General features: G+C 31.6%; 1 protein-coding gene across 8 annotated transcripts in view; it reads right to left on the bottom strand.

The window, feature by feature from the left end:
• The window catches only part of nompB (intraflagellar transport protein 88-like protein nompB), a 54,821-nt gene that overhangs the window by 40,288 nt on the left and 685 nt on the right, over window positions 1-13,848 (bottom strand). For 3 of the 8 annotated variants that reach the window (XM_080162358.1, XM_080162356.1, XM_080162357.1), the window contains exons 2-10: window positions 13,539-13,614; window positions 12,793-12,881; window positions 11,939-12,011; window positions 7,383-7,487; window positions 5,563-5,649; window positions 4,805-4,852; window positions 4,209-4,276; window positions 3,887-3,943; window positions 127-227 (exon numbers count right to left, since the gene is read on the bottom strand). In XM_080162358.1, the coding sequence (XP_080018484.1) occupies window positions 127-227; window positions 3,887-3,943; window positions 4,209-4,276; window positions 4,805-4,852; window positions 5,563-5,649; window positions 7,383-7,479 (458 nt within the window). In that variant the 5' untranslated portion in view covers window positions 7,480-7,487; window positions 11,939-12,011; window positions 12,793-12,881; window positions 13,539-13,614. Of the gene's footprint in view, window positions 1-126; window positions 228-3,886; window positions 3,944-4,208; window positions 4,277-4,804; window positions 4,853-5,562; window positions 5,650-7,382; window positions 7,488-11,938; window positions 12,012-12,792; window positions 12,882-13,149; window positions 13,170-13,269; window positions 13,302-13,538; window positions 13,615-13,848 lie in introns of those variants that run through there. The other 5 variants (XM_080162359.1, XM_080162360.1, XM_080162363.1 and 2 more) reach the window with 4 other exon arrangements.

The following is a 13,848-nucleotide window of genomic DNA, read 5'->3' as shown; positions in this document are numbered from 1 at the left end:
CATTCAGCTGTCTTCAAACAGCGAGGTCACCTCTCCTGGAAGCTTCCATACAGCTGTATTCAACCAGCTGGTTCACCTTACTTTAATCTGCTATGCAGCTGTCTTCAGGCAGATGATTCACCTTACCTGGAAGCTGCCATGCAGCTTTCCTCAACCAGCTTGTTCACCTTCTGTTCAAGACCTTTGATTTTGTCCTCAGGTGTCTCTTCTTGTTTTAACATCAAATCCTAAATTTATGTATTTAGCAGGGATCTCAAGGGATAAGACTCGATACTCATGCCTATCCTGAAATGAAACCTAAAGGCAAAGGTTGCAGCATCAAATCCTAACCCTAAATGGGTATGATCTAACAAAGCTTAAAGGGATTCTTCTCTACTCGTACTTTTATTTAAATGTACTTCTAGACAGATTCTCAAAAATATCTTTTTTATTGAGAAAAGATTCAACTTCAAAATTTTTTCCCATTATGCATATATCATAAATATTTGTTCAAAGAATTATTAAACTTTTTAGTTTATTCGTAGCGAAAGCGCTACTGTATAGATTAATTTGTCCGCCTGTCCATTATTTCTTCGGCTAATATGCAAGCTTTTTTTGTGAAGATTCCCAATAAGAAACAACTTGAAAAACTTTAGGCTTCTGATATTCTTTAGTAGATTCTCCTGGCTAATAGTTTTTATACAACTAAAATTAGCATCTAAGTGTCCCCAAACACTGTGAGTGAAATATGATCTTTCTTGGCTGCTATTTAAAATAGCCTTTAATATTTCTTTCAAAGATTCCACAAACTCATGAAAATCAACCCTGTGTAGTGCAATTCTTTGCTTTGCAGTGATATTAAAATTTATTTTAATGCACCATGGTTATGAAAGATTTTTAACCTTGTGAAGATGTGAATTATTGGTTGATACGTTTGCACTCTAAAAGTTTACAATAAGCAGTCAAGATTTGACAAAAAGTAGCCAACGATTGACTGAACGTGTTTAATTTTATAAAACTTTAGGTACCAATGTTTAGTCACAAAATGTGCCTCAAGACTCAACTCATGAATGTTGTCATCCTTGTTTATTTTATATTTCTTTATCTTTTAGAAAGAAAATTAATTATTCTCCGAGTTTGTGAAAGTTTAATGAAATGGCGGACGTAATTTTTCATGCAAAGACTGTCCCAAAATGAAATAATGTGGTTATAAGCGTGGTAGGGTATCAATAATCACCTCAATAAAAGATTGGAAGGTGGGATATTCTCTTTTTTCACCCCCTCAAGAAATTCACCCCTGGAAAAACTCTATCAATCCATGGAATTTAGATATAATAACACTGTATTTTCTACTGATCTTTACCAATTGAATCCTTTTTAACGATTTTTGCGTAGCTTTGCCATTTTTCATCAAAATAATTTTCAGTATGACTTCAAAAATTTCTGATGGATTAGAACTAAAAAATCATGTATAGCATCGTATTTTTTCAATTTTCCACGAATACTAAAATAAAAAAAAACAATATTGAGTTTTTATCGCTCGGCCTTCATCAAAAACAAAATTGGTATCTTAAAATTTTTTATCTTACTATTTGCGGAAAGATGTCTATAGTGCGATGCGATAATTAACTATTTTCATTTTAAAGAGGCATTAGTTTTTATAAAGACTAATTTTGTTTTATAAAAGTTTATCAAAACTATCTTATTGTATTGCACATTTTGTATGATAAATGTTACTAAACCCCATTACAAAACAATTCTAAAGAAGGAAAGTTTTAAAATTTATTGTTGTTTTTCATTGTTTTAACTCTGAATTATAAAAGTACAGACATAAATTCTCCTTTGCTGCACTATTATCAAAAATTTTTAGTAGTGAAGTTACTCTATAGTTTAATTCATATTTTCTATTTTTTTCTGTTTTTAAAGCCTTCGCTTTCCTCGCTATATGTTTGGAGTGGGGACAAAACACCTAATTTAAAAATACCTAATTTAAAAATGCCTAATTTTATAAATGTCTAATATGACAAAACACCTAATTTATAAATACCTAATTTAAAAATGTCTAATTTAAAAATACCTAATTTTAAAAATGCCTAATGTGACAAAACACCTAATTTTAAAAATGCCTAATTTTATAAACACCTAACTATAAATACCTAAGTTTAAAAATGCCTAATTTTAAAATATCTAATTTAAAAAAACCTAATTTTAAGCATATCTTAAAACTGTTGTTAAATATATTAAACCGGCGGCTACACCCCCTGTAGGCCTCTAGGGGCGATTGCAGTGCGGAGGGAAATTCAATTTAGTCTTGGGGGGGGGGGGGGGGTTCAGAACCACCCCTCCACAATTTCAAAATATAGTTTGAAAAACAAAAATGAAGTAGAAAATTCTTTTAGGAAGGTGGTGTTAATCTCTACACAAATAGTCATAAACAATAAATTATACCAAGACCTATGGTTTTTAAAAGTTATACATGTTTTTTAGAAATTATTAGCTACTCAAGTGTCCATTTTTTAAAATTAATTATCATTAGTTTCTAATCATTAGGCTGCTAATAATGTAAAATTTTCTTTACATATGAAAATAAAACAAGGATGACAACATCCATAAGTAGCAAAGCACAAAATTTATTGATAGACATCAGGAAAAAATAGTCTTTTGAGAATGTTAAAAAGACATAAATGAAATAAATCACGAAACCTTTTAAAAATGTATAATACCTTTTGAAGCATTAAGCATTATGAAACAAAATGTAAAATTAAAAGGAATTGATCTAGCACCAAAACCAATAGCTAGTCTTTCTTAAACTTGGTGAAAATATGTATAATGTTGACTTAATTAATTCCTAAAAATTCCAGCTGTTTATCTTGAACAGGAGTCGAAAAAATCATAAAAACTTGAAAAACTATGAATCGATCTAGCACCCCAACCAATTATCATATCTTAAAAAAAAACTTTATAGAAATGTGTAGAATGTTGACATAATTTTTCCCTATAAATTCCAGCCCTTTATCTTGAACGGGAGTTGAAATAATCATGAAAACTTGAAAAAACTAGGAATCGATCTAGCACCCCAATCAATATACAAAATTTCAGTCGTCTGTCTTGAAAAGGAGTGGAAAAAATTACAAAAATAAAAAATTGGGTGGGGGGGAGATTTTTTCAAAGGGCGATTTCTCATTTTGGAAGGTGTTGGTAACCTCCCCAAAAGCGTTATAAATCTACCCATGATCTACAAGAAGCTTCATTGTAAAGATGAACCATATTGGTTCACCGAATAGCGAGATCCTTCAGCAAAAACAATAAGCCAATTGGATTAATGTTATCAAACTTTTAGGTATTTTAGTGAATAAATTAGATATTCTAGAATTAGGCATTTCTAAATTAGGCGTTTAGATAGTTTAGAATTAGGTATTTTTAAATTAGGCGTTTTTAAAATTAGGTATTTTTAAAATTAGGTATTTTTAGTTAGACATTTTTAGTTAGGCGTTTTTAAATTAGGCATTTATAAATTAGGTGTTTTTAAATAAGGTGTTTTTAACGTAGGTGTTTTTAACATTAGGTATTTTTAAACTTAGGTGTTTTTAGTTAGACATTTTTAGTTAGGCATTTTTAAATTAGGTGTTTTGTCCCCACTCCATATGTTTAACTAATGACAAGCATTTGGGGCTCTGTATTCAAAAAGTTAAGAAAAGGGTAGAAAAAATATTCTGCAGTCTTTAATCTATACATAAAATACACTAAAACTATCGCAAGACCTATGTGAAGCTTTCATAAAAATGAAAACTAGATCATTTCAGTGTTTTTTGAGATCTTAACGGACATACAAAAGGCCACAATACTAACACACTTTTACTGTAAATGTCATGCATCTGACATAGCAGCATCAGTAATTTTTCATTACCTGTGTTTCTGGTGTTTTAGCCGCCTGATTCAAAGGATCAAACATCCCCCGCTTACCCTTAATATAGCAAACCATGTTATTAGCATATTGTTATTTAAAACATAGGACTATTAGATAGATAGTAGACATGTTGATATGATGAGGAGCTAATTTTCTGACTTTCTATATATTTGATTTAAATCAGAAATTTAAAGATAATAAAATGGCAATATATTGTATGTATAAACAAATTAAGATCTAGTTTTTAAGCCAAAGCTGTTATAAAACTTTGGGTACTTTGGGTCCACTTCTGGTTTAAAATGAGTTGTAAAGGTTTATCTACCTGAGCAGTTCCAGGAAATCCTGCGCCTTTTATTCCAGTCATGGGTCTTGCTGGTCCATCAGTCATGCCTGATGACATAATACATTTTTTTAGTAAAACTAAAATTTTATTCTGCTATAAACCAGGGGTGTATATTTTCCAACCTAGTTCAATTTCTCCCCCCCCCTCTCTTTATGTCTTTCCCCAATTTATATATTAAAACAAAGAATATTTTTTTTTATTTAGAATCCCCCATCGGGATTTTAGAATAGAACAGAATTTTTTTTAACTCAATAAAGGGTAATTTTATCAATGCCTAAGATGATCACCTAAGCCCATAGATCCTGCGAGTAGCCAAAAACTTATCCTAAACATCGACTAACTAAACCTTAAATGTCATCAATGTTGACATAAATGCCAAATACACTAGGACATCATTTCTCAATTTTACAAAAGATATATTTTTCAAGGAAATTTTACTATAAGGTTTCTAAAAAGTGAAAGTTAAGTTCTCTGACTCGAAAAATGATAATTTAGCCTTACAAATAATAACATCCTATTAATATATTTTTACCCTAATACTGTGTGCTTGATTATAAATTTGTGAATATTCCTACCTGTAGTTGGTCGTCCCATGCTTGACGTCATTGCTGTGCCTAGGCGTCCTAGATATTACAAAAATTTAAATGTAAATAGGCACAATCGTGAGTAGCGTATTTTATCTATAATACAAAGTAGCTTGATGTCTCTCGTCCGTCCGTCTGTCTGTCCGGCTGTCCCTTAAGATCTCGGTAACCACTGAACCGATCGGATTCTACTCTTCAGGGAATATACCTACATGTCCTGTGGTGGTTTTAGGCTATGTTGTTGGGGCGTGGGGCACCACCAACCCCCCCCAAAATTAAAAAAATCTCCCTTATTTGTTTTTTTGATGATGCAGATGATGAAGATCCTCAATTTTTTTTATGATGCAGATGATGAAAATAAGGATCCACTACATGTACTACATTTTTGTTTATTTTAATTACCTCTTGGGGCAAAGCCCCTAGAGACTAGGGGCGAAGCCGCTAGTATAACAATATGAAAATAGAATATTGACACTATAACAAGTAGTTATGAAGAAAATCTTGTTCTTTTATAGGTAACAAGATGCAAACCACTTAACCAATATGTTTACAGTGTTGACTTTTCTCCTCTCACTTCAAGTGCCTCTAGAGGCCTCTAATGTTAGTGTTAGTGTTAAATAAAGCACTATTAATAAAATTTTTTCATTTTATATAAATATTTCATCATTAAGCAAAATAGAGAGGGGTTAGGAATTTCTTGTCCACTCCAGTGTCCTATCCCTTTATCCCTGATCTATATAGAATATTACCGGCAAATCCAGCTGCACCTTTGGATGATGTTGGGGGTCGTCTTCCATGTGAAGTTCTCACTGCTTCCTGGAACCTTTCATCATATTCTACAAAATACTTTCAATGATTAGTAAACATTCACTATTCAAGTAATTTACATTGATTGGTTGTTCCCCTAAAAGTGTCTAGTTGAGTAGAGAAACCTCCCCTTATTTTGTTCAAAATATGGGAGATGATTATAGTTTTTAAATTTGTTTATTTATTACTTTAAGTCAGGTTTGATTAGGTTTGAATGGATATTTAGTAGTCCCGAAGGTTCAGAGCTCTGTAGGTTCATGTTATTTTAAAAATAAAGGGGAGAGGGGGAAGGTTTGCTCGCTGAGGTATAGCACCAAATTATTTTAAATGCAAAGTATAAAATTTATATATTCAAGTATTTTTCAAAATTATTTGTGTCGATTTTTATCACACTGCAAAATTTTATTCAGTTATTATCCCTAGAATGTTTGTTTGTTCGACTGCCTAATTAGTTTAGCTTCCTTTTTTTTGCTATCCTTATTCGAACACAGATATTACATTATTACATTAAGTTAAACTTTCTATTATATGTTTTGTAAATACAAAGAATCCTTTGCTTATTTCTATGAGAAAAACTTATTTGGCAGTTCCCCAGAATTGTTAGTGAACCAAATAAATTCCCTCCCGCCTTCTAACTTTTAATTGACTAATAAATCAGGTATGGACAAGTTAGTGTTCTCGGAGGGCTAGAGGTTCTCATGGATGTGTGATTTTAAAATAAAATGTCATTCCCTCATTAACGTGTATAGAACCCCACCTTTCCCCATATTTTGGCTTGAATTCAAAATTAAGGGGGACGGGCGGTGTTTTCTGTGGTAACTGGGCACTTTAAGCAAAACCGAATTTAGGTATATATAGTGTAGGGGCGATGGGAGGGGGGGGGGATGAGGTTGTAAGGTCCAAAATTCTAAAAGGGGATTTTACTAACTTTTTTTGACAGTCATCAAAATAAATTTTTTTTGGTATGTGCTTTTATTATGAACATATGTTCTATAATTTATAACTAGATAGACATAATATATGTACTGTGTTCTTTCTTTATTCAATAAAAATCATTGCTCAATTTCACCCTCTTGCCCTTGACAGAGTTTAGCCATTAATATCTTCATTGCATTGGGAATCATTATTTCACAGTTCTTCAGAGTTGGTACATTAAAGATCAAAATAACTCTTGATCCATTTATATTTTAAAAACAAGCTTTAAGGTTTAATGTGTTGTAAACACCCAAAGCCATAGAAGAAAATTTCTGTTTTGGATATAGTATGATTAGATGAAGCAACAATTAAATAGAAATAACACACCCACTCCCTCAAATTTATAAAACAAAGAGTTGCCATATATAAATTTGCCAAGAAATTCATTTTGCAAACCTTAAGTGTTAATTATTTTCCACCAAAATATTTAATCTACAGAATTGATATTTGGGGGGTACTGGCACTTTTACCACTAGCAAAATTACTGTTACTGTGTTTTTGACACAGAGTGGATGTGTTTTTGTCAATTTTTTCCCTGTATTTTAGGCATTATTTTTATCCACTGTCAAAATTACACTTTTACCACTGTCATAAGCACAACTTTATTTTCACATCCATGAAATTTAATGAGGCTGTCAAATATAACAGTTTTCCTGACAAAAATCCACCTATATAAGATTAAGTATTTGAACCAATTAAGTAATCTACACAATAAGTTTTTATAATAATCATCGGCCATTGTCTTATCTCTTAGAATCCCTGAATGTACAGAAGAATATAATTGTACCTAAATCTTCAGTGTTGAGTTGTGGTGCCATATCCTCCTTGTCATACCCAGAGTAAAGATCTTCCTCCATGCCTGCCAGGTGGATGTTTGCCATCATTTTGGCGCCTGTCAAATTATAATAGTTATTTTTCGCATCGTATTGATTGTACATTTTTATATTCGTAGAAAACTAGATATAATAAAATTTTTTTCAGCATGGCTTAGAACCTTTTCTAATCCACCGGATATTAATTGGTTTCGAAGCCATACTGAAAATATAATTATTACCCTAGATGATAAGTCGCCCCTAGATTTAGAATTCCTATAGTTTTCCAACCCAAACTTTTTTATTTTAGTTTTTAAAACTAAAATAAAATATGGATGGGACAAACCCCAAACTGTCCAGTTTTGAGCAAGACGATTCCTGTGACGTCATATAAAAAGGGAAGGGGGGAAGAAAATCTCTTCCCCCTTCTCCCATCTCTTTTGGAGAGATTTTCTTCCCCCCTTTCCTTTTTCTTTCCCGAAACGTATATGACGTAACTGGAACGTCTTCCTCAAAACTGGACAGTTCGGGGTTTGTCATGAATGGACTAACTTACCCTCCCCCTTTATTCAAAGACCATAAATGCCTTTAGAGGCATAGCCCCTAGTTCTATATAAACACTGTATTTGTCAGTCAACATTATCCTTTACAAGTTCACAAGGTTATTGCGATTGACTCTTTATTTTTCAACTAGCGGCTACGCCCCTAGAGGCCTCTAGTGGCACTTTAAATGTTTTTGTTTGTTAAAGTTAATTTTTATGACGATACCTCTTTATTTGACGTTGAAGTCTCCTCTAAATTTTTTAAAATTTCGATTTTTTTGTCATTTCTCTTGGGAGGGTGGTGGTACCCTCCCCCAAAATAGTTATAAACCTTCCCGGGACTTATGAGAAGCTACCCTGTTAAGGAGAACCCGATCGGTTCAGCGGTTAGCGAGATCCTTCGGTACACACAGACACACAGACAGACACACAGACATCCTGTTACTTTAGTATAAGGATTACGACGTAACTGTATCTGTATGTTTCTAAAAATAACTTTTATGTCAACTTCAATTTCACATTAAAAACTATATTTTCCCTATTAGCGTTGAGTCGTCAATACCACCAAAAAATACCAGTTTTCATATCAAGCCGAAAATTAAAAGTGTTAGAAATATTTAATTCAAACTTTGTATGATGGTTTCTGTAACAGTTAGGTAGAATTTAGAAAGTCTATAATTATAACCAGAAAGTCCGTTGGATCCATGTTGATTTTTATATTATATTTTATAAAACATAATTTTCCTATCCTCTTCATCTAATTTTTAGGGAATGATGACTGGTACAATTAGGTACTATGTTATCAACAAAGCATCTCTATGATCAAGTCTTATAAATGTAAATATGTTAATGTTAAGCATCCTGTATTCAGGTAATTTTAGGATAGATCTACAAGAAATTTCTGTTTTTACTTCAAGATATTGCTACTAAAATAAGTCAATGTGCGTTTATCTGTTTGATTAGTTTAGCTTTGTCCTGAACTAAATAAAGATAATTAAGCGTGAGTGTGTGTGTGTATGTGTGTGGGGTGGGGGGCTAACCGCTAAGTCTAAGTGTGCCTTCGTTGATGTGTGAGTGTGTGTGTATGTGTATGTGTGTGTCTGTGTGTGTGGGGGGGCAAAGTCTATGTGTGTGTTCGTTGATGTATTTTTTTTGTGTGTATGTGTGTGTGTGTGTGTATGGGTAACTAATTGTGATGGCTACACAAAGTTTTGATGGAATCCTAGCATCTACATTATGTTATACATTTCTTCTAAGTCATGTATTCAACAATTCTGAAAATGGACTGAAAGATATATGATTTAATAAGCAGCTTATAGTGACTAAAAGATGACGTCATACAAATGACTAATGATAGGCCAGTTTACATTTTATTTAACCAATGGTAAAATGTATTCTGACCTATTATTAATAATTTGTATTGTATGGCGTAATTTTTTTAAATGCACTATAAGCTTTAAGCGTGTGGCATAGAATGTAGATAAAATACCAGCATAACACCCAGACCATTGGACTAACTTATTCAAAGGGTAGGTTTACTATTGAAAAAGTAAGTTAAAGGGTAGGTTTGCTATTAAAAATATGACACACAAAATTACTTTATTGCTATACAATCATTTAATTACATTCCAACCAAATAAAAACTTAAAAAGATTTAGTACTATTTTATATAATCAACCCTTACCTATTACCCTGAGCCTTGATATAACAAAGTTATTATCAACTCAGACATAATTTCTTTACCAATATTAGACAAATAAGAAATAAAATCATCATTTCAACATATTGGTGCAGTGATTGCCCTCAAAGTGCTTAGCTAGCAAAGAACAACCCCAATCCCACCATTATTTGGAGAAAAAAAAAATGAAAATAAAAAAGGGGGTAGTTTTTTCCCTTATGCCTATCCTGAGGGTCTACCCTGTACTTAATTTAACCGCCAATCCATTAATTGGGCCGACAGGAACATAATATAGGAACATCCGTGCACATTATTGGATTATTTAGTTTACATATGAATTTTTGTATCAACATAAAATTAATTTTGTTTATTGTGGATGTACATCAATTTTTCATATCCTTATCCAAGGGCGTCCAATATTTTTTATTTGGAGGGGGGGTAAATTTTTTGTTAGAGGGGGGGGGGGGGTAATTTAGGTATTAATATTCTGTCAATTCTTAAAATGTTTAACCCCCTCCAATATTATTTTTTACCCTAGGGGTAAAATTTGCTTGGTGGAGGGGGAATTACCCCCTCTGAAATCTGTTGGGATGGCTAAATACCCCCCATAATCTGTTGTGGGGGGGGGGGGGTAATTTTAATTTAATAATGTAAAAAAGTACCTACCTAATAATAAAGTACTATTAGATATTTAGTACAGTATCTCATTCCTATACATGAAAACACAATAATCAAATTACAAGTCTTACTAACTGATGAACCAATTTGATTCTTCTTTAAATTGTAGGTTCAAATAGGTCCTGGTAAGGTTTTTAACTATTTATGGGGAGGGTACCACCACCCCGGTAGCCTGCCAAGATAAATTGCCCCTAGATTAAAAGATTTTTAAATTAACTGAAATGTTTGATTAAGTTATTTTATCAATTTTATTAAAGCTAGACAATTAATTTTGATTTAAACATTTTTTTACCCCCACCCTTGGACGTCCTTGTCCTTCTCCTGCAAGATGATTTAGTTTTTGAGCACTCTATGTATTGATAAGATACCTCTATTATTAGTAGACTAAAAATACATTAAGAATATATAAAAACACAGATAGAATTATAATTGTTAGACGAGGAAAAATTAAACAATAGAAAAACAAGGATGACAACACCCTTGAAAGCGAGGCTCTAAAATCAGACGGTAGGACCAACGAAATGTTTGACATTCTGCCTTGATATCTGATAATATTAAGGGAGGGAGGGGATATTGGACTGTAAAATGATATATTACACATATTTTGATAAACATCTCATACACTGGACGGTTTAAAACATTGGATACTTAGTTGAAGCTAGCAGTGGTCAAAATTCTGAACCAAAATTTTTATCTACCTAAAGAAAATCCATCATTTTGCCTTTACATCAATTTATCGTCCATTGCTTATACCTTACAATCTCTGTAAACTGTAGATATTTTTAGATTAATTGAATGATTGTCCCCAGCCTCCCTGGAAAATTAGCAAGACAGCAAGAATCGGGAAGAAGAAATAAAGTTTATAGACAAGAAAATATGGAACAATAGCAGAGAAGATGGCAGCATATGTATATTATATTTAAAATATTGCTAGAGTCTGAAAATAATAACTTTAATTTTTATAACCCGCTTATTATTTTAGGATCTATTAGGGGTTTCGAGATTAGGAGAAATGGGTTATTATTAACAAAAGGTGCTAACTTAGAATAAACAGAAAATGTAATTTTTTTAATCGCTCAAAATGAAGATTATTAAAGTCCCTTCAAAGATTATGACGTCATACGATAGAATAACCAATGAGAGGCCAGCATAAATTTTTCCATTGGTCAATTACAGTGTATACTGGACTCTCATTGGCTATTCTATCGTATGACGTTATAATCTGTGGAGGGATCTTCGCTCAAAATATATTAAATTTAGTCAATTTCACACCGAAATTTGTATCATTTTACTGGAATTTGAGGCCGTCTCATTATTTTCTTATTATTTTCTACCCAGCATATCAAAGCTTATTAGTTCAAAAAATTAAAAGATAAAAATATCTAGCACTAGATTATAAAGTTGCTTCATTTATAACGTTGTTCCTTGCTTTGTTTTATTTGGAATCCTTTTTAGAAAAATTAAATAAAGAGAAAAAAGGGGTTTTCCAAAAAGATTTCAAACAACATCCTTTAAATAGACTTACTCACTGCTTGATACCGATCATAATACAATTCTAAATTAACGATAAGAGCTATCCTAAGATGCGTTCGGACGGAAACTATTTATAGAAAAGCTTCGCTTTTCAACAAACCTTGATTTTGCCCGGCTTGTGTTGGTTCTTGAAATTCCGGAACTGAAACAGAATTTGCCAGAACTAGCGGACTAAAGTCTCTTCATTATTGAGAATTTTTTTATGTCTTTCATGTTGGTTAGTCTGTTAGAAATGACTGTATGCAAGATTTTTATAGGTTAGTTCGACCAAAAGAATTATGACTTAAAATTTTATTCTATTTAAAAAAAAATCTTTAATTAATTTTCCTCAAGTGTTTTTTTATGCAAATTTGATTTTAAGTAACAAAAAACATGAATTACAACATTTATATAAACGAAGCTCAACAAGTCAGTACATTAAAAATAAGAGAAACATTATTATTATTTAGAAGCTAATTAAGCTACTTTTTCTGAATCTAATGCAAAATTGCTCTAACACAGGACGCCTAACATAAACGTAATCAACTGAATTGGAAATAAACTTTTTTTTAGTTTTATGCTTAATCATCCGAAGTATCACCGTGCAAAAAAGTCAAGTTTAATTAATTTATAATTTAATAATTTATTATGAAAAAATTGTTCTAAATACTTTTTAAAATCAGCAAGCATATTTCAAATGAGTTATTTAATCAAACATAAATAGCATAGATGAATATTTAATACCAATTTGTATTTAGTTCGATTTGTCAAAGGCTTTTGACTGTATTATGAATGCAATTTTTTGTAAATGTTTTGAAAATATATATCTACACATATGTCCTAAACTTAAAAAGATTAAATATTTTAAATTAATGATAATTAATGAAGAAAATTTGCATACAAGAATATGAAATAAAACATGTAATAAGAAGAATTTAGATGAACTCAAGTTTTTCAAAATGTCAATAATTTCCTTTGTAGATGATTGTCCTTGTCTTGTTTGCTCTCACTCTTACTTCTGTTGAATAGAGGTAGGCTCGGCCTTTTGTATGTTCGAGCTTGGACTGAAAAAAAAAATGGATTTTTAATAAAAAAAATTTATATACTGCTGCTATATCAAGCGTAACACAGAGTTAGTTTAGAAAGAATGCCTTGGCTCAAAAAAGTTTCAATTAATTATTGCACGTATAATATTTTGAGAAAGGTTGTGCAATCAATGCGTTGGTTATATGCTGTAATTGACATGTGTACTATATTTGCTCTTTATCTTACCTATTTGTGGTTGTGTTATGTCATGTTCTGCTTATGTACTATATGTACTCTTTATCTTACCTACTTGTGGTTGTGTTATATCATGTTCTGAATATGTACTATATGTACTCTTTATCTTACATACTTGTGGTTGTGTTATATCATGTTCTGAATATGTACTATATGTACTCTTTATCTTACCTACTTGTGGTTGTGTTATATCAGGTTCTGAATCTGTGGTTGTGTTATATCATGTTCTAAATATGTACTATCTGTACTCTTTATCTCACCTACTTGTGGTTGTGTTGTATCATGTTCAGAATATGTACTATATGTACTCTTTATCTTACCTACTTGTGGTTGTGTTATATCATGTTCTGAATATGTACTATCTGTACTCTTTATCTCACCTACTTGTGGTTGTGTTGTATCATATTCTGAATATGTACTATATGTACTCTTTATCTTACCTACTTGTGGTTGTGTTATATCAGGTTCTGAATCTGTGCTGTTATCTCTGTTCTTGAGCTTCTTACGGGCAGTTTCCTAGACATAATGAGCTATCTAAATCCTTTCATTGACATATGGTTTATATATATATATATGGTTTACAAATAATCACTATAAAAAGACTATGGCTAGGATAAAAAGTTGCATTTAAAAAAAAACATATTTTCAGACAAATAATATAAAATATTTTAGATTAACTAGACATAGACTTTTTACTACTAGTTCCTGTTTACATTTATCTCCAAAAATAAATTAACTGCTAACGGCCAA

The sequence above is a fragment of the Acartia tonsa genome, chromosome 5 (genome assembly GCF_053477335.1).
Source record: "Acartia tonsa isolate MP-2025a chromosome 5, ASM5347733v1, whole genome shotgun sequence".
Taxonomy (NCBI): Eukaryota; Metazoa; Arthropoda; class Copepoda; order Calanoida; family Acartiidae; genus Acartia; species Acartia tonsa.
This window is presented reverse-complemented; position numbering and strand designations above follow the sequence as displayed.